This window comes from Fukomys damarensis, unplaced genomic scaffold, assembly GCF_012274545.1.
Source record: "Fukomys damarensis isolate Sample0158 unplaced genomic scaffold, DMR_v1.0_HiC HiC_scaffold_12, whole genome shotgun sequence".
Lineage (NCBI taxonomy): Eukaryota > Metazoa > Chordata > Mammalia > Rodentia > Bathyergidae > Fukomys > Fukomys damarensis.
The window spans coordinates 2,772,916-2,796,769 of NW_022900924.1; the positions used below are offsets into that span (position 1 = coordinate 2,772,916).

Sequence of the window (23,854 nt, forward strand, 5' to 3'; positions counted from 1 at the left end):
GAACTGGGGGCCCCCGTTTGCTTTGGCGGGGCGGAACCTGTGGGAAGAGGGTGGAGACGGCCACGGCCGGAGCTCGGGGGAAGGGGTCGGGCCGAGGAGCTTGAGGTGGGGTTGAAACTTTGCAGAGGCAAGTGGTGTACTCCGCGTACCATCCACCGGGATGAGGAACTAAGGGGCTTTAGCTCGGTGGTACGGCACCAGCGTAGCTTGCGAGAGTCCCTGGTGTTCTGTCCGCCGCAGAGCACATCAGAACAAAACAAAACAAAAATTATACACTGGATAGACCAAGTTGTGGGCCAGGTTTAAGAGGAAAGTGGTAATCAAGAGGTACAGTCCAAGAAATGGAGGTTTTCCCTTTGTTCCCTTGAAGGTTGAGAAGCTTGGAAAGAGGAGGGAAGGTGTGGGCAGAGCCGAACCGGAGAGGAAATGAGGAGAAAACGAAGGGCACTGGGTTGAAATAAGCTGCCGTCGTGGTCTTTGCGCTTGCGGTTCTCCAGCCTGGTGACTACTTCCTCTGATAGTCTTTCTCCGCAGCTCCCTTATCCGGCCTTGTTCTGTTTTCCTTCAGAGCAGTTTACCACGTTTGTCCGATTTTATTTCGCCTTCCCCATGAGAGCAGGAACCAGACCTGTAGTAGATAAACCTGTAGTATTTGCTGCACGAATTTCATCTCCCAATTTTCTTCCAGCCACCATTCCTTCCGAATTGACACCACAAAGCTCCAGCGTAAGTACCAGCAGCTACAGCGCCTCGTCCACCCCGATTTCTTCAGCCAGAGGTCTCAGGTAGTTTATTGGCTGCCTCAGTTATTCCCCAAACGTGTGCGCATACTGGGGGGGTGGCAGTGGCCTTGTGGTTAATGACATTATCGGGACGGAGTTGAGTAACGAGCTACATCTGTGGCATCCCCAACCAGGCAGGTCCTGGAGGTATCATCCACTTATAGCTTCTCTCTGATGTTCCATACAACTTAGAAAAATAGGGCTGGGGATTTAGCTCAGTGGTTCCGCCGCGTGCCTTGCAAGCGCAAAGACCCTAGTTCGATCCCCAGTACAAAAAAACAAACAAACAAAAAAAAACATTTAGAAAAATAAAGACACCTCGTCCAACACCAGTTTTACGTACTTTGGCTACTTCTTTAGTCACCTGCGCATCAGCATATTATAAAAAGTTGGGCACAGTGGTGCATGCCTGTAACCACAGGTACTCAATGCCTCACCACAGGCTAAGTCAGGAGGATCTCCAATTAAAGGCTAGCCTGGCCAATTTAGTCCTCGTCTGAAAATCAAAAGAGCATGGGAAGTAGCTCAGCCTTCCTGAGTTCAATGCCTAGTACCACAAAAAATAATAATAAATAAGGCCAGGCTTGGTGGGACGTACATGTATAATCACAGCACTCAGGAGGTTGAGGTGGGAGGATCTCAAGTTCAAGGCCACCTTGGGTTATGCAGGGACTATCAGACTAACCTGGATTATAGAGCAAGACCCTGACTCAAAATAAAATGAAATTAAAAGGGTTGAGGATATATTTCAGTGCTCCCTGGGTTTACTCCCCTGTACCACAAGGGAAAAAAAAAGTGAATTTAAGAATACTGATTTCAGTGGTAATAAGACTATATTCATTTCTAACAGACTGAAAAGGAATTCTCAGAGAAGCATTCAACCATGGTGAATGAGGCCTATAAGACTCTCCTGGCCCCCCTGAGTAGGGGACTATACCTAGTAAGGTGATTTCCCATCCCTTCTATGTATGACTTCCTATCGTTCATTGTCATGTAGGATGGCTGCTTCCTCTGTATTCCACAGAAGAGTGCTTGAACTTGAGCTAATCCAAGATCCCCGTGATACTTAGCCTCAAAGGTACTATACAAAGAAAAAGAAAGATACTACTGAAGTATAGCTTTCTGTGGATATTCTTCGCAAATCTTGCTTGTCCCAGATGCATTGTTTTAACTATGTTCTATAAGTTTCAGGGATTTGACGATGATAGTTCTTAGTGTGCAATAATTTGAGGTGTATTTTTTTCAAGAACATCCATAAAATTTTAGAATTAAATAGTATTTACAAACATCAATTTCAACTTCTTATAGGAATGATGTCCTAGAACCACACAATTTCAGGCAGCAGAAAGTGGAATCCTGGACCAGTATTCCTGTCTCAGTCCAAGCTTTTGGCAGCCTCCTGTCAGACTTTCATTCCAGTACAGTTCAAGTTTTCCCCAAGTGGTATTCTGAAGGAAGTACAGGATTTACTGACTTGGGCCACAATGTCTTGAACCAGAATTATCTTTCTTGCTCTTTGCCCTAATAGCTAAAGCTCCATGGAATAGACATTCCTGAAGGGACAGATTATGAAATGGACAACCAGTTCCTCGTGGAAATAATGGAAATTAATGAAAAACTTGCAGAAGCTCAAAATGAAGCTGCCATAAAAGAGGTTGAATCCACTGTCAGAGGTAAAATATAAAATACCACCAAATCATTGTGTTGCTATTGTGAGTCAAGGTTAAATGAGACAGGAACATAAAGACTATACATATGTTGGTCATCATAATGACCCAGGGAGTATTTTTTTCCTTGATCGTACTAATACCAATTTTGTCTGGCAGTTAAATTTGCAACATTTCTAATCCTAGGAAGGCAGCCTTAAACTAAAAATGTAATTGTATTTTGCAGATTGCAGTGACCTTTTCCACTTATGACATCATTTAGATACTATTATTATCTCTAACAAGGACCTTGGGTCTCAGAAATTGGCAGAAATGCCCAACATCACACAACAGATATGCAATAGGGCAAACATTGCAACCTTGATCTGACTCATTTTTTGTTTTCCACTTTATTTCATAAAATTTTAATCAGGGTTCTCCAGAAAACTAATAGCATATAGAGATTTATTTTAAGGAATTAGCTCCTATGGTTATAGGGGCTGTCACATCAAAATGTGTAGGGCAGTCCGGCAGGCTGGAAACACAGGTCAGATTTCTGTGTTACAGTCTTGAAGCAGAATTCCTTCTGTAGTTAACTTGTATTAACAATTGCTGCCTTTGCTTGACTGGCTGAGACCCTCCCACATTACCGCAGTCAATCCATTTAAAGTCACCTGAAGGCTAGGGATGTGGCACAATGACAGAGCACTTAGCCGGGCCTTCGGACTGCACACGCTTAGCGTGTGGAAGGCCCTGGGTTTGATTTATAGCCCTGCAAATCTTAAAAAGCTGATACAAATGTGTTTCAAATTCATCCACCCATCTTCATTTTAACCGCCTACCTCTCTGTCTCAGCTGCCACCCTGTTCCAAGCTACCATTCTTTGGGGGAGGGGGGGTGCTCCTGGAGCTTGAGCTTGGGACCTTCTGCTTTCAAGGCAGGTGGCAGCACCACTGAGCTAAATGCTCAGCCCCAAACTACCAATTTTTATCACCTGGACAACTGCAGTAGCTTCTGAGTGGCCTACCTTCCAGCCTAAGGTAGTATTCCTACAGTAACCCTATGTTATCTTTTTGAAACTCAACTCTAATCACCATGCTTGAGCTTGCTTATAAACTCTATGTGGCTTCCCACTGCTCTCAGATTTAAAACCAAACCCTAGCATAGCATACAAGGCCTTGCGTGGTTTGACCTCTGCTTCTCTCCATGTTGTCCCCCATTCTCCAACCCCAGTGGTCACTTCAGTTCCTCTTCTGTACCAGGCACCCTCCTACCCCAGGGCCTTGATGTTACTATTTTCAGAAACTCTCATCTCCATCCTGAGTTAACTCTTCTTTCAGATCTAGGAGAGGCATCACTCCTGAGAAACATTTTTTGACCTCCCTGCTGAGTACCTGTCCTTCGTAAGACCAAATCAGTTGTAACTTTACTATGTGATGTTGTTTTATCAGTGCAACCTCTCCCATCGGACTTCTGCAGAAGCAGAAATGATGTGTGACTTTTGTTTCTCTTTTAGAGTAAATTTTATTAAATGAGTGAATAATAACAAGCTAAGAGGCTAAAAACAGTAAGATAAAAGTTGTAGTGAGGAGCTCACAGCTGGGGAATCTATCAATAACAGTGAGTCTGGTTGGTGTACAGAAAAATAGAATGTACAGTCAGAAGACCTGGCTAAGCTGCTCTGGAAGGCAAGGCAGTATGAAGCTCCAGGGGTAGTGTCTTAGTTGCCTTCTTGTTGCTGGGACACAATATCCAAGCCCCACAAGTAGAAGTACGAAAGGTTTATTTTGGCTCACAGTTTGTAGAGGCTTCTGTCCATGGTGGGCTGGCTCCAACGCAGGGCACATGACAAAAGGGGCTTCCTTATGGCCTGACGGAGGAGCAGAGCGAGACCAAGGGAGGAGGGAGATAAACCAGGCTGTGCCCCACGGACCCGCCTCCTCCGTGCAGTCTTCACCTCCCAAGTCACATTTAGCTATGAACTCATCACTGAAGTAATTCACTGATGCGTATCACACCCCTGTGATCCATTCGCCTCCCTAATCCTTACCAATGACTGCACAAGGCTTTGGGGAGACATCTAGATATAAACCATAACAAGGAGGTAGGCTTGGATGTGGTCCCAGCACTGCAGGTGACTTTGTGTGACCTTGAGAAAGTGAATTCACCCATCTGAGCCTTCATTTCCTCAAACCTGTAGGATGGAGACTTTTAGCTGAACATGGTGGCACATAACTATAATCTCATCTCCTTGGGAGACTGAGGCAGGAGGATCACAAGTTTGAGGCCAATCAACTTAGTGAGACTCTGTCTCAAAATATAAAAAACAAATAAATAAAAAAAGCTGGGGAATTGCCCCATGGTCAGTGGTAGAGCAGTTGCCTAGCATACACAAGATGCTGGATTCAATCCCCAGCATTAGAAAAAAAAAACCCAAAACATGCTATTAGTATTGGTCCTTACAAGGAATAAATTACATGAGGTGAAGATAAAGTTTATAGCTTGGTACAGTGGGATACACCTCTAATCCCAGATACTTGGAAAGCTGAGGTAGGAGGATCACAAGTTCAAACTGAACCAGGGATATTTAGCAACTTTGTGAGACCGTGTCTCAAAATGAGAAAATAAAAGGCAGGCATGATGGCACACACCTATAATCCCAGCACTCTGGAGGCTGAGACAGTGAGTTCGAGGTCAGTCTGAACTACATATACATAGTGAGACGCTGTATCAAAAAAATAGCCAGGCATGGTGGCTCATGCCTGTAATCCTAGACGGGAGGCTAAGGCCGGAGGATTGCCGAAAGTTCGAGACCAGCCTGGGCTACATTTGTGAGTTCAGAAACAGCCTACACTAATAGCAAGACCTTGTCTCAATGCTACCCTCCCCAAAAAAGAAAAAAGGGTTGAGAATATAGTGCAGAGTCAAGGCCCTCAAGTGATAAAACACATAAAATACTTCTTCTAGCCCGATAAGGATCATTTGACTTTGCACAGGTAACTGACTTAATTTAGATTTATTCCTAAATTGCCTCCCCTGTAGTTATTTATAAGGCCTAGGTAAAGTGAAGGCTCAAGGACACAGAACTAATTAGTTTGTGGGTTGGGAATTAAGAACCTTGAGACCTGCAGTCCAGGGTCCTATATTGACTCCACATTGCTAGCTGAGGGGAGTTTCAAGCTCTGGGCTCGAAGTTCTCACCATGTCACCATGAGACAGTTCCCCTGATGCCTGTCATTGCCTACCTTGGATAAATAATGTATTGAAAGGTCTATGATTAAAGGCAACGTATACATGATTGATAAAATTCATATGTGGAAAACAAAGCTGTAAGCATCCTCTGCTATTTTGTGCAGAGGACTGAACCCAGAATGTCACACATGCTTGGCAAAGGCTCCACCAATAAGAGTAAGATTTGTATTCTTAGCTTTGTTTTTTGTTTTGTTTTGTTTTGGAGATAGGGCTCACACTTAGTTTCCTAAGCTAGCCTTAAACATTTTTTGGTTTTAGTTTTGTTGTTTTTTAAACAAGGAGAGGTTTATTTGGGCTCATATTTTTAGACCACAGTTGACTAGATCCAAGGCAGGAATGCATGGCTCAACATCTGACAAAGGCAAGCTGTTCACAGCGTGGCAACCAGGAGGCAGAGAGTGAACAAAGGAGTCAGGCGGGGAAACATACCCTTACAGTCCTATTCCCATCGACCTCTCTCCAGCTCAGGCCCCACCACCCAACTCCAAGTCAGCTATAGCACCCCACAGTTCAGTCCTTTGAAGAGTCCCGGTAGGATCAAGAGGCTTTGGCAGAGGGTGGGGGAGGCTTTGGCGGGGATGCACTCGATCTCTACCATAACATTCCTCCCTGGGCCCTCCCAAAGATTCATGTGTATCTTTTATGCAAAATGCATTTAGTACATCTCTTAAGAGTTTCCAAAGCTCTGACAGTTTCCGCATTGCTGAAAAGTCCAAGTCCAAAGCCTTCTCTGAGACTTAAGGCAAGCACTTAGCTGTGTGCCCCTGTAAAAATCAAAAGTTTATCATACAAAGGCAGAGGGTAAACATTCCTATTCCAAAAAGGAGAACAGGAGGATAAAAACCAATGTAACTGAAGCAAGACCAAAACACAGCAGGGCAAACATTAAATCCTATCATTCTATGTCCAGTGCCCATGGTGAGGTATGGTCATACATGATTTTGGAAAGGTCTGGGTAGCCCTATTCCTATGGGATTCCTAGTGGTTTTAGCCTCCATGGCCTCTCTCTTGGGCTAGCTTTAGTTACTCCTTGCAGCTTTCCTCATATAGTCCAGTTACGTGGCTTCTCTACTTTTCTCGGGTCTCTTTGCACTTCCGGTTTCACTCAAGCCATAGCAGGATACCTTGGATTGTGGCTGAAGAGGCCTCTTAGTGCCTAGATGGCTGAACTCTGGGAAACATTTTCCTCTTCAGCCTAGAAAAGAGTATTCTGCCACCGGCCTCTCCTCTCAAAGCAAAGTCTTTCGTTTTTTGTAGTGTGTAGGGTGGGGTCTTGTTTCCCAGTACGCCCTCAAGTCATCCTTCCTATTGTCCTAATATAAAGTACTTAGCTTCTTTTTAATATTTTCAGCAATCCTTTTTTCCAACTCTGCAGGCATCAACTCTTCAGGCTCTTCCTTTTGTTGAAACTGAAAACTTTTTAAATGGGATTTGTGCTTGCTTGCTTGCTTGCTTTGTTCTTTTTTTTTTGTACCGAGGATCGAACTCGGGAACCTTGTACTTGCAATTCGGGCGGCAGAACCATCTTGCTTTCTTTCTTGATTTCAAGCTTGGTAAAAATACTGAGTATACCCAGCTATAGCCTGAACATGCTTTTAACAGGAAAACGTTTATTGGTACGTTTTAGGCATGCATAACGGTAACACTCGTCATAGGAAATTTGCACCTGTGTATGATACATCTTGCCTCTTTTTCCCATTCCCCTGTCTCCTGAAGCCCTTTCTCTCCCCTCTCCCTATGTACAAAAGCTTCATTTCTATCTTTTCCTTCTATTTTCACTTTTTTCTTATACCTTTCCTTCCTTTCTCCCTCCTCCCTTGAACATTTTCTATCCATTTCCCAATATCTATTATACATTTTAATCCTTTTGGTTTCTTATACCAGAGAAACAATGAGATATTTAAACATGTGTGTCTAACTTTTTTTTTTTTTTTAGGTTTTTGAGACAGGGTCTCACTATGTAGTTGAGACTGACCTGGAACTCACTATGTAGCCCAGGCTGGTCTTGAACTCAGAGTGATCCTCCTGCCTCAGCCTCCCAAGTGCTGGGATTACAGGCATGCACCACAACACCCACCTCCTGTGTGTCTGATTTATTTCACTTAAGAGTATGGTCTCAAGGTGCATCTATTTAGCTAAAAATCTCTGAAGCTCAGCCTTCTTTAAGGCAGAATAGTACTCCATTGTATTAAAAAAAAATCTTTATCCATCCTTAGTTGGTGAGCATTTGGGCTATTTCCAAGATTTAGCTACTACAAACTGTGCCAATATAAACATGGGTGTGCGTATATCAGCGTGGTATGATGCTTTTAATTCTTTGGGGAAAACATCAAAAAGGAGAATGGCTGGGTCAAATGGAACCTCTAGTTTTAGTTTTTTAGGAATCTCCACGCTGATTCCACGGTGGTTGTACCAGTGAACCCTTCCTCCAACACTGGAGTAGGGTTCCTTTTTTCCCACAGCCCTGCCAGCATTTGTTATTGGCTGATTTTTTGATAGCAGCCATTCTTTCTGGCCTAATCTATATACCAATTTTGGAAGTATAACCATTTTCACTATCTTGATTCTTGCTACCCAAGAACAAAGGATCATTCCATTTTCTGAAATCCTTTTGATCTCCTTTTTCAGAGTACTGTAGTTTTCAGTGTAGAAGTCTTTTACTGCCTTTTTCAGATTGACTCCTAGGTCGGTCTTTCTTTCTTTCTTTTTTTGTTTTGATGCTATTGTGAAAGTTGTTGTCTCCTTGATTTCTCCCTCAGTGAGTTTCTCATTTGAATACAGGAAGGCCATGAACTTTTGAGTGTTGACTTTGTATCCACCTGTGCTACTGAATTTGGTTATTAAACCTAGAAGTCTTTTGGTGGAGCTTTTGGGGTCTTCTATGTAGAGTATCATGTCACCCACAAATAATAATTTAACTTCTTTCTTTCCTATCCTTATTCCTTTTATTTCTCTCTCTTGTCTAATTGCTCTGGTTAATGTTTCCAGAATTATGTTGAATAAGAGTGGTGACAGTGGACATCCTTGTCTTGTTCCTGGTTTTAGCATGAAAGCTTTCAGTTTTTGTCCATTTAGAATGTTGGCTGTTGGTTTGTCATAGAATGAGATAAAGACTATCTATACCAATGTTTTGTAGGTATTTTATCATGAATAGGTATTGGACTTTGTCAAACAAGTTTTTCTACAACTATTCAGAGGATCATATGGTTTTTGTCCTTGGCTCTGTTATATAGTTATTACATTTATTGATTTGCATATGTTGAACTAGCCCTTCATCTGGGATGAATCCTACTTAATGGTGGTGTATAATCTTGATGATTTTCTGTGTTCTGTTCTCCAGTATCTTATTGAGAATTTTTGTGTCAATGTTCATTAAGGAGATTGGCCTATAGTTCTCTTTTTGGGTTGGACCTTTCTCTGCTCTTGATATCAGGGTAATGCTTGCTTCTAGGAATAGATTTGGGAGTATTGCTTCTCTTTCAGTTTCATTATAGAGTTTGAGAAGTAGCAGCATTAGGTCTTTTCTAAATTTCTTTTAGAATTCAGCCATGAATCCATCAGGGCCTAGACTTTTTTTTTTTTTTTTTTTTTTTCCAACCGAGGATTGAACTCGACCTTCTGCTTGCAAGGCAAGTGGTGGCACCACTGAGCTAAATCCCAGGCCCTAGGCTTTTCTTTGTAAGTAAGTTTTTATTTGTTTGTTTTGGTACCAGGGATGGAATTCGGGTCCTTGTGCTTGAGAGGAGGCAGGTGGCAGAACCACTGAGCTAAATCCTGGGCCCTCTAGGTAGGTTTTTAATTACATCTTCAATTTCATTGGCTAATATTGGCTTATTTAAAAATTGAATTCTTATATCTTCTTGATTTAGTTTTGGTCATTTATATCCATTTCTTCTTTGTTTTCCATCTTATTAGAATACAAGTTCTTAAATTAGGTATTGATGATCTTCTGAATTTATACAGGATCTGTTGTGATTTCACCTTTTCATTCCTAACTGCATGGATTTGAGGTTTGTTTTTTTTGTTGTGGTTTTTTTGGGTTTTGTTTTTTTTTGAAAGGGGGATAAGATTTGCTAAGGATTTGTCAATTTTATATAATCTTTCAAAGACTCTACTATTCAATTCATTGATTCTTTGAATTGTTAGTCTCCGTTGCATTAATTTCTGCTCTGATCTCTATAATGTCCTTCCTCATGTTAGCTTTCAGCTTCACTTGCTTTTCTTTTTCTAGAAGATTGAGGTTCAACATTAGCTTGTTTATTTGAGCCCACTCTGGTTTCCTCATATGAGTATTTTCTACTGTAAAGTCCCCTTGTAGGACTGCTTTCATTGCATCTCTATAATAAGTTCTAGTATGTTATATTGGCATTATCACTTAATTGTAGAAACTATCTGATTTCTTTTCTTACTTCATCTGTGATCCATGCAGGAGGGTGTTATTTAATTTCTATATGTTTATGAAGTTCTTGTGGTTTCTTTTGCCATTGATTTCCAATTTTATTGCACTATGGTCTAGTAATATGCATGGGATAATTGCAATTCCTTTGCATTTACTTAAGCATGTTCTGTGAGCTAATATGTGGTCTGTTCTGGAGAATGTCCCATGTGCAGCCGAGAAGAATGTGTATTCTGATGTTGTGGGGTGGAACACTCAGTAGACATCCACTAAGTCCATTTGTTCAAAATTTGGTTTAGTTCTGATATTTCTTTGTTAATCTTTTGTCTCGTTTATCTATTTGTGCAGTAGGATATTGAGGTCCCCCTTTACAATTGTATTAGTGTTTATTTGGGTTTTTTTTCTTTTTCTCTATTGGTTTTTATTTGATTTTTCATGTCCGTTAATATTTGTTTTCTGTAGTTGAGTGGGCTGCTATTTGGTGCACATATATTTATGATTGATATCTCTTCCTCTTGGGTTATTTCCTTACAAGGATGTAGTGACCTTGTTTGTCTCTCTTAATCAGTCTTGGCTTGAAATCTACCTTGTCTGCAGTAGAATACCCCTGCTTCTTTTTGGGTTCACATGGAGTATTATTTTCTATCCTTTTACTTTCATGTATGAATTTCTTTTTAAATTAAATGTGTTTCTTATATGTAGGATATTGTTGGATCTTGCTTCTTGATCTATTCTATCTGCCAGTCTGTTTCTTTTGATTGATGAATCGAGACTATTGATATTGATGGTTGTAACTGATGTGTATCCTTGTCATGTTATTTTCATGTTGTTGGCTCCCTTCTTTCCTCTTCTGTTTAGTTTCTTGCCTTGCCTGATGGATTCATTTGTTGGGGTTCATGGGTTATAATTCTTGTTATCTCTTTCTAGAATATCCTTCAGAATACTTTGGAGTGCTCTTTGGGGGGTCATGAATTTCTTCAGGTGTTCTTTATCATGGAAATATCTACTCTGTCAGTTTTGAAAGATAGTTGTGCAGGGTACATCAATCTGGGTTAGAGGTGGTTTTCTTTTAGGGCTTGAAATACTTCATTCAAGCTCTCCTTGACTTGGCAGTTGTGTTGAAAAGTCTGCTGTTGGGCTGGGTGTAGTGGTGCACGCCTGTAATCCCAGCACTTGGGAGGCTGAGGCAGGAGGATTGCTGTGAGTTCGAGGCTAGCCTGAGCTACATAGTGAGTTCCAGGTCGGTCTCAACTACATAGTGAGACCATGTCTCGAAAAACCAAAAAAAAAAGAAAAGAAAAGTCTGCTGTGATTTTGATGAAGCTTCCTGTATAGGTGATTGTTTCTTTTCTCTAACAGCTTTTAATATATTGTTCTTGTGTTGAATTTCTGGAATTTTGACTATTATATGCCTTGGGGAGGATTTTTTTTTTTTTTTTTTTTTTTTTTTTTGAGTCAGGGTCTCACTATGTAGTTAAGACTGATCTGGAACTCACTATGTAGTCCAGGCTAGTCTCAAACTCACAGCCATCCTCCTGCCTCAGCCTCCCCAAGTGCTGGGATTACAGGCATGCACCACCACACCCGGTGGGGAGGATTTTTTTTTTATTATTATATCTAATTGAAGTTCTGTATGCCTCACTTACCTGTAGGTCAAATTCTTCCCTGTTTTGGAAGTTTTCTGCCATTACTTCTGTGAACAGATTTTTTTTTTATGTCATTTCTACCACCTCCTGCTTTTTCATTGACTTCTATCAATCTTATGTTATTTTCTTTGTATCATCCAGCGGCTGCTGGATTGATTTCTCATAGTTCCTTGCTATTTTTAAGAAATCTTCATGATTGCTAACTGCAGTCCTGTTTTCTCTTTCTCATAAGCTGTCCTCACATGGGCTCAATCTGCTGCATATACTTTCAATGGAGTTTTTAATCTCCTAGTTATCTGTTTGAATTTGTATCATGGATTCCATTTCTTTCCTTTGAACAACGTGAACATTGAGTTGCCTTGAAATTTTCTTCACCAGATTAATTAGTCTGTCATCCTTAATCTCAGTTTCTTCCAAAGTCTCAAGACATATGTAAAACATAGAAAAATTTTCTGAAGTTCTCACTTTTCAGGGTACTTCTTTGAGTTAAGGTATTGTCCCCAGAATGCCACTGTGAAATACATATTAGCAGGACACAAGGCAGCTGCAACTCCTCAGTCCCTCAACTAAGACGGTTGCTGGTCCCAAGGCCCGACCATGACTACTGCTTGTTTTGTTTTTTGAGACAGGGTGTTGCTATATAGTTCAGGCTGTCCTTGAATTTGCAATGATCCTCCTCCCTCAACCTCCTAAGTGATAGGATTACAGACTTGCACCACTGTTCCCAGCTGTCCTTGAACTTTTGACACTCCTACCTCTGTCACTCAAGTAACTAGAATTACAGGCATGTAACACCAACTCCAGATAAATTCCTCACCTTCTAATGAGAAAAACAAGAGAAAGATAATGAGGTAGCTGCTCCTTTATTCTATTTTTCATCTTCTCTCTGAAGACACAATATAATCTGAATGTCATTTTCCTGAGAAGCTGTACCACTATAGTAATTTGCAAATTGTTGCAAAAATACTTGATAGTGCCCTGCTGACAGGTGACTTTGAGGTGCTAATTTTCTCTTTGCTGAAATCTGGAAGACAACTTATGGAGATAATCAAAGCGTATCTTTATCCCCTGTGTTAGTCAGCTTTCCATCACTGACAAAACACCTAAAATATTCAGCGTACAGATAGAAAAGCTTTATTTGGGCTCCCGTTTTGGGGGTACTCAGTTCATAGTTGACCCCGTTGCTTTTAGGTCTGTGGTAGATGGTATCATGGTGGGAGGAAGCTGCTTGCTCAGGGCTGCCAGGAAGCAGAAAGAAAGAATAGGAGCCAGCCTTCCACTGTCCTTCAAGGGCACACCCCAGTGACTTCATTTCCTTCTCGTGGCCCTCTTCTCTTAAAAGTTGCACCACCGCCAAGTAGCACCCCAGGTGGGGGACCAAGCCTTTACACACACAGGCCTCTGAGGAGCACTTGTGCAAACTAGCAGCCTCTGCCCTGCCCCAGTTTTTCTTAAGTTATTCTGCTTTCTTAAGCTATTAAGCTATTTTATAAGCCTTAGTAATTACTTCTCATGGGTAGAAAAACAGTGTGACTAGCCAGTTTTGCCTTAAATAACAGCTAATATCAGCTGGGCATGGTGGCACACGACTGTAATCCCAGCACTTGGGAGGCTGAAGCAGGAGGATTGCTGTGAGTTCGAGACCAGCCTGGGCTACATAGTGAGTTCCAGGTCAGTCGCAACTACGTAGAAAGACTCTGTCTCAAAAAAAAAAAAAAGCAGCTAATGTCATGATATCTACAGAGACCAAGTTTAAAAATTCTTAACTCCTTGCCTTACAATATTCAAGGCAGCATGATTACAAAGCATTATTTGCTTCATATTATGTCTGTTTAAATGAAAAAACTCAGATAATGGCTTTCTTTTTCAGCTAAGCAGAACGAATTTACTGAAAATGTGAGCAAAGCTTTTGAACAAGGTATTTCATTTCTTGACTTCCTTTAATGTGGAAATTATAAGCACTGAGATACAACCATTTATTCAGTGAGTGGCTATTATAGGTACCTGTGGAGATATAAAATGTATATAAATCTGGACTGGGGTGTACCTTAGTGGCAGAGCACTTGCCCAGCATGGACAGGGCCCTGGGTTCAATCCCCAGTACCAAAAAAAAAAAAAAATTAGTAGGGGGAAGTAAACTTGGATTAGTTGTAAATGTATATTGCAAATCCGAGGGCAACCACTAAAAAATATTGAAAAACAAAAATATATTTGATATGCTGAAAAAAGTAAGAAAATTTTAAAAAAAGACATTCAGCTGGGCATAGTTGGCACATGCCTGTTTTCATAGTACTTGGGAGGCTGGGAGGGAGATTACTACAAGTTCAAAGGCAGCCTGGGCTACATAGCGAGTTCAAGACCAGCCTAAACTACATATTGAGACCTTATCTCAAAAACAAACAAACAAAACAGAAAAAAGGGCCAGGGATTTAGCTCAGTGGTTCTACCACCTGCCTTGCAAGCACAAGGTCCCAAGTTTGATCCTTGGTGCAAAAAAAAAAACCTCCAAGTACCCAGGCATGGTGGCATACACCTGTAATCCCAGGACTGGGAAGTCTGAGTTCAATACTAGTTAGGGCTATATAGCAAGTTCGTGGACATCCTGGGCTGCATATCCAGACTTTGTCTTTTTAAAAAGGGAATTTTAAAAATAAACTCAGCACAGTGACTCACTCCTACAATCCCAACTACTTGGGCAAATTATAATGTCAAGGCCAGGGCTGGGGATTTGACTCAGTGGTTCCACTGCCTGCCTTGCGAGCACAAGGACCTGAGTTCAATCCCTGGTACCACAAAAAAATAAGTAAATAAATGTATTGTCAAGGCCAGCCTGAACAATTTATTGAGACACTGTCATAATATTAAGTTTTTAAAAAATGGATACACAGTGGTAGAGTACTACTGGGATTGATCCCAAGTTCTGCAAAAACTGAAAAAGCAAGCCAGGCATGGTGGCACATGCTAATGATCCCAGCACTAGAGAGGCTGAGGCAGGAGGATATTAAGGCCCACTTGAGCTGCATACATAGCAAGTTCCAGGACCAGCCTACACAACAGAGTAAAACTCTGTCTTTAAGAAGAAAAAATTTTTTTAAAAAAAGGAACAAGAGCAACAATTAGAAAACAGTAATTAATGTTGTAGATATTTATCCCACTATAAGTATAATCACTTTGAACATCAATGATCTAAATGCACCAATTTATGGGGTTTTTTTTTGTTTTTGGTGCCAGGGATCGAACTCAGCACCTTGTTGTGCTTGCAAAGCAGATATTGGTACCAGTCAGTAAATCCCCAGCTTCTGTTTTGTTTTTTGAGACAAAGTCTCATGTAATTCAGGATAGCTTTAAACTCACTGTGTAGCCCAGACTGGCCTAAGTCGCAGCAGTTCTGTTGCCCCAGCATCTTCTGTGCTGGGATTATAGGTGCGCACCACCATGCCTGGCTAAATGCACCAATTAAAAGCCAGAGATTGTCAGAGTACATAAAAAACAAGACTGAGGCTGGGGATATAGTTCAGTGGTACAGTGCCATCCGAGCTATGTAACCAGCTGAGAGTGGTAGCACACACCTGTAATCCTGGCTTCTTGAAAAGATTATTATATCAAGGCCAATTTAGGTCATTTATTGAGACCCTGTCTTAAAATGAAAAATTCGAAAAACAGCCCAGCACACATGAGGCCCTAGGTTCAATCCTCAGAATCACATTAAAAAGGAAAGAAAAAAGAAAAGATTAACATGATCAAATGTATATTGTGTATGTATATTTTACCCTATGTAAAAATGTTCAAATACCAAAAATACTTAATTAAATTTTAAAAATGGGAGCTGGGATATGGCTCAGTGGTAGTGCTTGCCTGGAATTCACGAGGCCCTGGGTTTGACTCTCAACACTGAAAAACAAAAGATACAACCGTGGTCTTCCAAACTCCTAGTAGACCCTTGGCCATTATACTTTCTTTTAAAATAACCGTTCTCTTGAGTTTATATTAATCATTCTCTCAGTTTTCTTGATATTTTTAATCGTATATGAACACAACAGTCTATCAGTGTACATATTTTGACCTTCATATAAATAGCATCATGCCTTATGTGTTCTTCTGTGACTTGCTATTTTTTTTTGTTTGCGTGGTTCTGGGGATTGCACCCATGGTCGTGAGCTACATTTTCAGCCCTCTTTATTTATTTAATTTTGAGACAAGCTCTCCCTAAGTTGCCCTGGCTACTTCACACTTTTTTTTTTTGCATAATTAAAACAGAAACACTAAACTTGCTGGAAGATAAATTACGTAGAACTCTCGAAGGCATTGGCATAGGAAAAGACTTTATGAACAGATCCTCAGCATGGGAACTAGCACAGAAAATCAACAACTGGGATCTCATCTTTTTAAAAACTCCTGCACCACAAGAGAACATATATAACGTCTCTTCATTTTAGCACTCATCACATTTGTGTTACTTTTCTCTAAGTCAGATTTCCCAGTCTTAACCTCACCAACATTCTCGGTCAGGTAACTGTTGTGGGAAGCTCTCCTGTACACTGTAAGATAGTATTCAGCAGTGTCTTTGGCTGCCACCCACCAGATGTCACTACCACCTCCTTAGTTAGGGCAACTGAATATTTCTCCAGACACTGTCAGACTTCACTTGGGCACAGAAATCACCCCAACTGCCGACCACCCAGTAAGGGTGTCTTTCATTCCCAGAGCCTGGAAGCCCCTAAGGACAGCTCTGTGCCTTGATGTCTGTCACAGAGACACCTAGAGCTTCCACACCCTGCTCAGGGCTGTTGCCACCATTTGTACCTGGGGAAAGCTTTTCAAACACAGCCCATTTATTTCTTGAGACTCTCCTAAAAAGAGTCAGCTTCTAGAATTTATCTGAACCCTGTAAGCAAGCATGTTCCTGGGCACTTTTTGTTAATCTCTGTCCCCTTAACAACCCAAATGTCCCCCTCCCTGTTGTTAATTTACTGAAGAATCAATGGGCCCTCCACAGCCCAGGCTCAGCTTTGATCTGACTGCCTTGGTCAACAGAGTTGGTTTTATTCTTGCTTAAAATGAAGCCTGATATCTGTCTCTTGTTTATTTCAGATGACTTTGAAAAAGCCAAGGAAATTTTAACAAAGATGAGATACTTTTCAAATGTAGAAGAAAAGATCAAGTTAAAGAAGACTCCCCTGTAACTGCTAAAGTATTTAAAGCCCCCCCCATACAGCAAAAATAAAATTAAAAAGTTCCCACTGGGCTTGATAGCACACACTTGTAGTCCCAGCACTCAGGAGGCTGAGGCAGGAGCATCACCTTGAGTTTGAGCCCAGCCTGTGCTACACAGTGAGTATAAGGCCAGCCTGAACTGCATAGCAAGACCTTGTTTCAAAATACCAAAAACAGAAAAATAAAGTTCTTATGTATTTATTTTCTAGCTTCTGCTAATTAAGAATAGATATGCTGCGCCTGGCGTGGTGGCTCATGCCTGTAATCCCAGCACTTGGAAGGCTGAGGCAGGAGGTTCGCTGTGAGTTCGAGACCAGCCTGGGCTACATAGTGAGTTCCAGGTCAGTCTCAACTACATAGTGAGACCCTGTCTCAAAAAACCAAAAAAAGAAAAAAAGAATAGGTATGCTGGCCAGGCGTGGTGGTGCTCACCTGTAATCCCAGCACTCAGCAGGCTGACACAGGAGGATCGCTGCAAGTTTGAGGCCAGCCTAGGCTATAGTGAGTTCAAGGCCAGCCTGAGCTACATAGTGAGACCCTGTCACAAAGAGGAAGCGAGGGAGAGAGATGCTCTCTGTGGCTGAAGCCCTGATGGATGGCAAAGGTTGTCAGGAAACAGGACTCGGAGCTTGCGTGGTCAGCTCTTCACCTGATGCCTCTGACGCTGATGCAGAATGTTGCACCTAGAACAGAGATGAGGGAGTAAGGATGGGCTCAACTTGAGGTCCTAGAAGAAAAGGTCCAAAAACTGTAAATGGCCAGATAGTGAGTATTTTAGACTTTGTGTGCTATATGGCATCATAGTAACTACTCAGTTCACACTGGAACATAAAGCAACCACAGACTGTCTAAACAGATGAAGGTGTCCAGGTTTCAATTAAATTTTATTTATGAGAGAGAGAACTTCATTTACAAAACAGACAGCGGGCCTGATTTGGCCACGAGTTTGCCAGCCTATGCCCAAGAGCCACAATTTCTTTCTAATGCCATGACCTTCACTAAGATAATAGCTTCCTTTGTCACTTTGGTTTGGGGTGTTTGGTAACAAGCAGAATCTTTGGCCTGTAGAAAATCTTACCAAGAATTAGTCTTGGCCAGACAGGGTGGCACACGCCTGTGATCTCAGCACTTGGGAGACTGAGGCAGGAGGATCGCCCCAAGTTTGAGGCCAGCCTGGGCTACCTAGTTACTTCAAGGCCAGCCTAAACTGCATAGCAAAACCCTGTATCAAAAATTGCCCCCCCCAAAAAAATTAGTCTGATATAAAACTAAACCAGATTTTGCTGCTACTGGTGGGCGGAAGAAGTTTTTAATCACTCCACCAATAATTAACATTCTTGTCACGACTTCCATGCTCCTGTAATTCAACCCAGAGCACCTCCCTCCCTAGATCTTTGGAAATTCAGTATAAGTTGGGTTTTTGGTTTTTGGTTTTGTTTTGTTTTGTTTTTGGTACCAGGATCGAACTTGTAACCCCTGCACTTGCAAAGCAGGCAGCAGAACCACTGAGCTAAATGCCCAGCCCAAGTATACGTTCTTGATCAATTTCTGGGGTTGGGGGGATGATTGTTGAAGTCTCTTGATCAGGAAAGGTTAAACAGCAAACAAAATTCTCATTAAAAAATTCTGAGAACATCGATATTGTTCTGGAGAAAATCACTTGTTAATAAATAAAAAAGTCATGGATCTGAGCAAAACTCCAAAATCTTAAAACTGCAACTCATTGTCCTTGTGCAAAAATTTGCATTTTGTGAATACTTACCCACTCATACTCAGTTAACATTTTAGGATTTAGTGCTCTTTAGATGGCAGATTCATCACATTGGCTCTCTAGTGTAAAGATTCTTGGAAATACCCTATAGTCACACGCACACACACACAATTTACAGAGGGTCATGTGCCTGAAAACCCACCGGGAGTCCTTTAAATGATCAAAATGCAAGCAAATGTCCCAGTTACATAGAGTGCTTCTGTAAAAGAGAAGATGAAAGGAGGTTTTGAATTAACTTGTATAGACAATTTCCATTCCTTCTTCAGAGCAATGCTGAAAACAACCTGACCTCAAAAATAAATAAGGTCAATACTGCTTTAAGCACATCTTTGGAGGAACTTGAAAGAAATGTTCCCTTTACCTGTTGCTGTTAGCTTCCCAGCAAACCATTTCTGATTTGCAGAATAAAAGAGACATTGTTTCTGAGTCATGGCTTCTAAGGTCAGTGGAATTAATATTTTTCCTTTTTCAGATTCTTTCCCTTTTTGTCTAAACTCCCAATTTAGCTGGACTTCTAAATGCAGAACACTTTCAAATGTTCCCTACAAAGCCCCATGAGAAGTTAGTTTCTAGCTGTCTAAAAAACTGCCAGCCCCATTTGGATTAGGGTTTGTTGACAGAGTGAAATAACACACTTCCATCAATCCAATATAATAGCAAAACAAATGAGAGGTTTTAACTAATTAGTGAACAAGTCTTCCGAGGCTGTGGGGTCAGTGTTGATATTAGGGACCAAATGTTTCTGTCCCTCCAGAATTCATTTTGAAATTCTAAACCCTAGGGTAGCTGCATATGGAATGGGGCCTCTAAGAAATTAATTACAATTTTGCCAATCAGGAAGACAAACTGAAACTGATCATGATAGCACCTTCATGGGCCTTCAGCCTTTGGAAGTATAAGAAAATAGATTTCTGGCTGGAGATTTAGCTCAGTGGTTCTGGCAACTGCCTCAGAAGCACAAGGACCTGAGTTCGATCCCCGGTACCAAAAAAAAAATTTTTTTTTTCTGTTATTTGCCATCTCATCATTTTTTTTTTCTTTTTGTTAGTGCTGAGGATCAAACCTAGGCCTTATTCGTGTTAGATAAACACTGTACCACTGAGCAGTATGTATTCTCAGCCATGTTTTTTTTTCTTTTTTTTTAATAGCCCAAGATGACTAATATGCCTGCATTTGAATCCTAGCTCTCCCATTCTTTTCCTTATCTTTTTTTTTTTTGTTTTTTGTTTTTTGTTTTTTTTGGTACCAGGGATTGAACTCAGGTCTTTTGGGCTTGCTAGGCAGGCAGCGGAACTACTGAGCTAAATCCCCACCTTTTTTTTTTTTTTTTTTAATAAGATCGGGTAAGGGTTTGTCAATTTTATATAATCTTTCAAAAAATCTACTCTTCAATTCATTGATTCTCTGTATTTTCTTCTTAGTCTATTACATTAATTTCTGCTTTGATCATTATAATTTCCTTCCTCACATGAGCTTTGGAGCCAGGCATCGTGGCTCACGCCTTTAATCCCAGCATTTGGGAGGCTGAGGCAGGAGGATCGCTGTGAGTTCCAGACCAGCCTGGGCTACATAGTGAGTTCCAGGTCAGTCTCAACTACATAGTGAGACCCTGTCTCAAAAAACAAAACAAAAAAGCAACATCAACATATGAGCTTTGGGCTTCATTTGCTTTTCTTTTTCTAGAAGATTCTTTAGCCTGTATATTTGAGCCCATCCTGTTTTCCTCATATGGGTATTCACCACTGTAAATTCCTCTTGTAGGACTGTTTTCATTGCATCTCTATAAGTTCCAGTATGTTGTATTGGCATTATTATTTAATTGTAGAAACTGATTTTTTTTTCTAACTTCATCTGTGACCCATGCAGGAGGGTGTTATTTAATTTCCATATGTTTATAAAGTTCTTGTGGTTTCTTTTGCCATTGATTTCCAATTCCATTGCACCATGGTCTGATAATATGCATGGGATAACGTCAGTTCCTTTGCCTTTCCTTAAGCACTTTCTGTGAGCTAGTATGTGGTCCACTCTGGAGAAGGTCCCATATGCAGCTGAAAGGAATATGTATTGAAGTTGTGGGGTGGAACCAAACATTTGGTTCAGCTCTGATATTTCTTTGTTAATTTTTTGTGTATTTGTGCAGTGGGATATTCAGTACCCCATTATAATTGTGTTAGTGTTTATTTGATTTTTTGTGTCTGTTAGTATTCATTTCTATAGTTTGGTGCACTGCTATTTGGTATACACACACACACACACACACACACACATATGAATGATTGTTATCGCTTCCTCTTGGATTATTTCCTTTACAGGGATGTAGTGACCTTGTTTGTCTCTCTTAAGCAGTCTTGGCTTGAAATTCACTTTGTCTGCAAATACAATAGCTCCCCCTGCTTTTTTCCAATTTTTTGTCTCATGGAATATTGTTTTCCATCCTCTGACTTTCAGTTATGAATTTCTTTTTCAATTAAATGTGTGGCTTATCTGCAGCATATTGTTGGATCTTGCTTCGTGATCCATCCTGCCGGTCTGCTTCTTTTGATTGATGACTTGAAACCAGTTCACTGAAGGTTATATCTGATATGTATTGACTTATCTTTGTCACGTTATTTTCCTATTATTGGTTCCTTTTTTTAACCCTCTGTTTAATTGCTTGCCTTGCCTGATGTATTCATTCTGTTGGGGTTTATGGAGTTGTAGTCCTTGTTATCTCTTTCCGAAATGTCCTTCAGAACATTTTGGAGTGCTGATTGGGTAATCATGAATTTCTTTGGGTGTTTCTTTGGGTTGTCATGGAAGTATCTTATTTCTCCATCAATTTTTTATTTTATTATTTTTTAAAATTTTATTTATTTTTTGGTATCAGGATGGAACTCAGGACCTTGTGCTTGCAAGGCAGGCAGCAGAACCACTGAGCTAAATCCCTGGCCCTCCCTCCATCAATTTTGGAAGATAGTTTTGTGAGGTACATCACTTTGGGTTGGAGGTTGTTTTCTTTCAGGGCTTGAAATACTTCACTCCAAGCTTTCCTTGACTTGAGTGTTTATGTTGAGTAGTCTGTTATGATTCTGATAGGGCTTCCTTTATAGGTGCTTTGTTTTCTCTAACAGCTTTTTTTTTTTTTCCCCCTTTTGGTACCAGGGATTGAACTTGGGTCCTTGCGCTTGCAAGGCAGGCCACCGAACCACTGAGCTAAATCCCGGCCCCCTAACAGCTTTTAATATTTTGTTTTTGTGTTAAATTTCTGGAATCTTGACTATGTGTCTTGATGCAGGTTTTTTTGTTTGTTTTGTTTTGTTTTTGGCACTAAGGATCGAACTCAGGTCCTTGTGCTTGTGAGGCAAGTGGCAGAACCACTGGGCTAAATCCCTGGCCCCCTTTTTTTTTAATCATAGGTAATTGAATTTCTGTACGACTCACTTGTCTGTTTGTCATAGTCTTTTTCTGTCCTTGGAAAGTTTTCTGCCATTACTTCTCTGAACGGTGTTTGTTTTGTTTTTTCTCGTTTTTTGTCATGCTATCTCCTGCCTTTTCAGTGATTCTGATCAATCTTATGTTATTCTTCATTGAATCATCAGGCAGCTGTAGGATTGATTTTTTTATGGTCACTTGCTATTTTTAAAAAGTCTTTTCTGGCCAGGGACTTAGCACAGTGGTTCTGCCACCCACCTTGCAAGCACAAGGTCCCACGTTCCATCCCCGGTACCAAAAAAAAAAAAATCTTTTCTTCTCGTGTTCATTAACTGTAATCCTGTCTTCTAGACCTAATGTTCTGTCCTCACATTGGCTCATTCTGCTGTGTATACTTTCAATGGTATTTTTAATCTCCTGGTTATCTGTTTGAATCTGTTTCATGGATTCCATATCTTTCCTATGTTGGGCATTCATGGTTTCCATTGCTTTCCTAAGCTTCTATATTGTTGTATCTGTATCTGCTCTGGAGCCTAACCATGCCTTTCTTTATGATCATAATCTCAGTAGTTATCTGAGAAATTATTTCTGCTTTGATTTTTTTCTATAGCTTTATTCATCTGCTTTGTTACTTCCAGTGTTATAGCATCCAAGTGGATGGATTTCCAATAGCTCCATCTCATTGCCCCCTGGATTTGCCTTTGGTGAGCTGGAAGTCTGGGGTGGAATCTTGCTTAAGTGTCCTCTCATTTTCTTTTTTATCATTTTAGTTTAAATCTCGGGTTGATGTTTGTGAATTGCTTATTCAGGTAGCTTTATTGCTTGTACTTAGAACCATCAAATGTCTTCCAGGTGTAGCTGGCTTTTGGGTTTTGAGTGCCTTGCAAGATCCTACCTCTTTGGACCAGGGATTTGGCTCAGTGGTTCTGCTGCCTGCGTTGCGAGTGCAAGGGTTCAAGTTCGATCCCTGGTACCAAAAAAGGTCCTACTTCTTCAGTTTATCGGGGATGAAAAGTTGCTGCCTCTTTGACCTAGCTCCTGGTTCTTTGGCCTTGGCCTGTACTATTGTTCATGACACTTAGGCAATCTCAGTCTTGGCATATCAGGAAGAACACCTGATTAGAACAACTACATCACCTTGACTAAGGTAACACGATCAGCAACATGATAGCATCACACACAGCGTAAACATGACAAACTGTGGTAACTATAAATTTTCCACTTTAATCATAGGAACTAGATTTGGGGTTATATCACAAGATCTGCATGGTGATTTCAGCCTCAGGGGAGAAAATTTAAATGACGTTGGGGGGATGGAGAAACAGAAGCAAGGCTGGAGGACAAAGCAAGTTTATGAAAACTGCGAATCTGGTGAAGAAGATGGGAGAGAGCGAATGAAGGAATAGAAAAGAACAACAAACAACAACAAAAAACTACAGTGTTCACATAAAAACAAGAGCAAACAAGAAAAAAAATGACAAGAAATGAAGAAAAAAACAGAGTGGACTTCAAGGTATGTCTTTCCTATCACTGGTAGACAAAGTGGGCAGAGTCCATGGCCGTGTTGATGAAGCCCAGTAAGCCAGCAGCCCTAGATTAATGTCAGAGTAGTAGATAATCCCAGCAAGCCTGCTGTTTAGTTCTGAAGCTCAGGCTGGTTTCTGGCTGTGAGGCTGGAACCTGTTTTGTTCAGCCTTCAACACCCTACATGCTCTTACCAGCTCCAACGTAATTCC

At 40.9% G+C, this 23,854-nt stretch overlaps 1 protein-coding gene across 3 annotated transcripts in view; it reads left to right on the top strand.

The window, feature by feature from the left end:
- Hscb (HscB mitochondrial iron-sulfur cluster cochaperone) overlaps positions 1 to 23,584 on the top strand; it is a 24,253-nt gene extending 669 nt beyond the window's left edge. The window contains exons 2-6 of one of the 3 annotated variants that reach the window (XM_010603707.3): positions 689 to 785; positions 1,633 to 1,722; positions 2,311 to 2,455; positions 13,593 to 13,640; positions 16,814 to 16,977. In XM_010603707.3, the coding sequence (XP_010602009.1) occupies positions 689 to 785; positions 1,633 to 1,722; positions 2,311 to 2,455; positions 13,593 to 13,640; positions 16,814 to 16,905 (472 nt within the window). In that variant the 3' untranslated portion in view covers positions 16,906 to 16,977. Of the gene's footprint in view, positions 1 to 688; positions 786 to 1,632; positions 1,728 to 2,310; positions 2,456 to 13,592; positions 13,641 to 16,813; positions 16,978 to 23,351 lie in introns of those variants that run through there. The other 2 variants (XM_033762289.1, XM_019204505.2) reach the window with 2 other exon arrangements.
- The last annotated feature ends 270 nt before the right edge of the window (positions 23,585 to 23,854 follow it).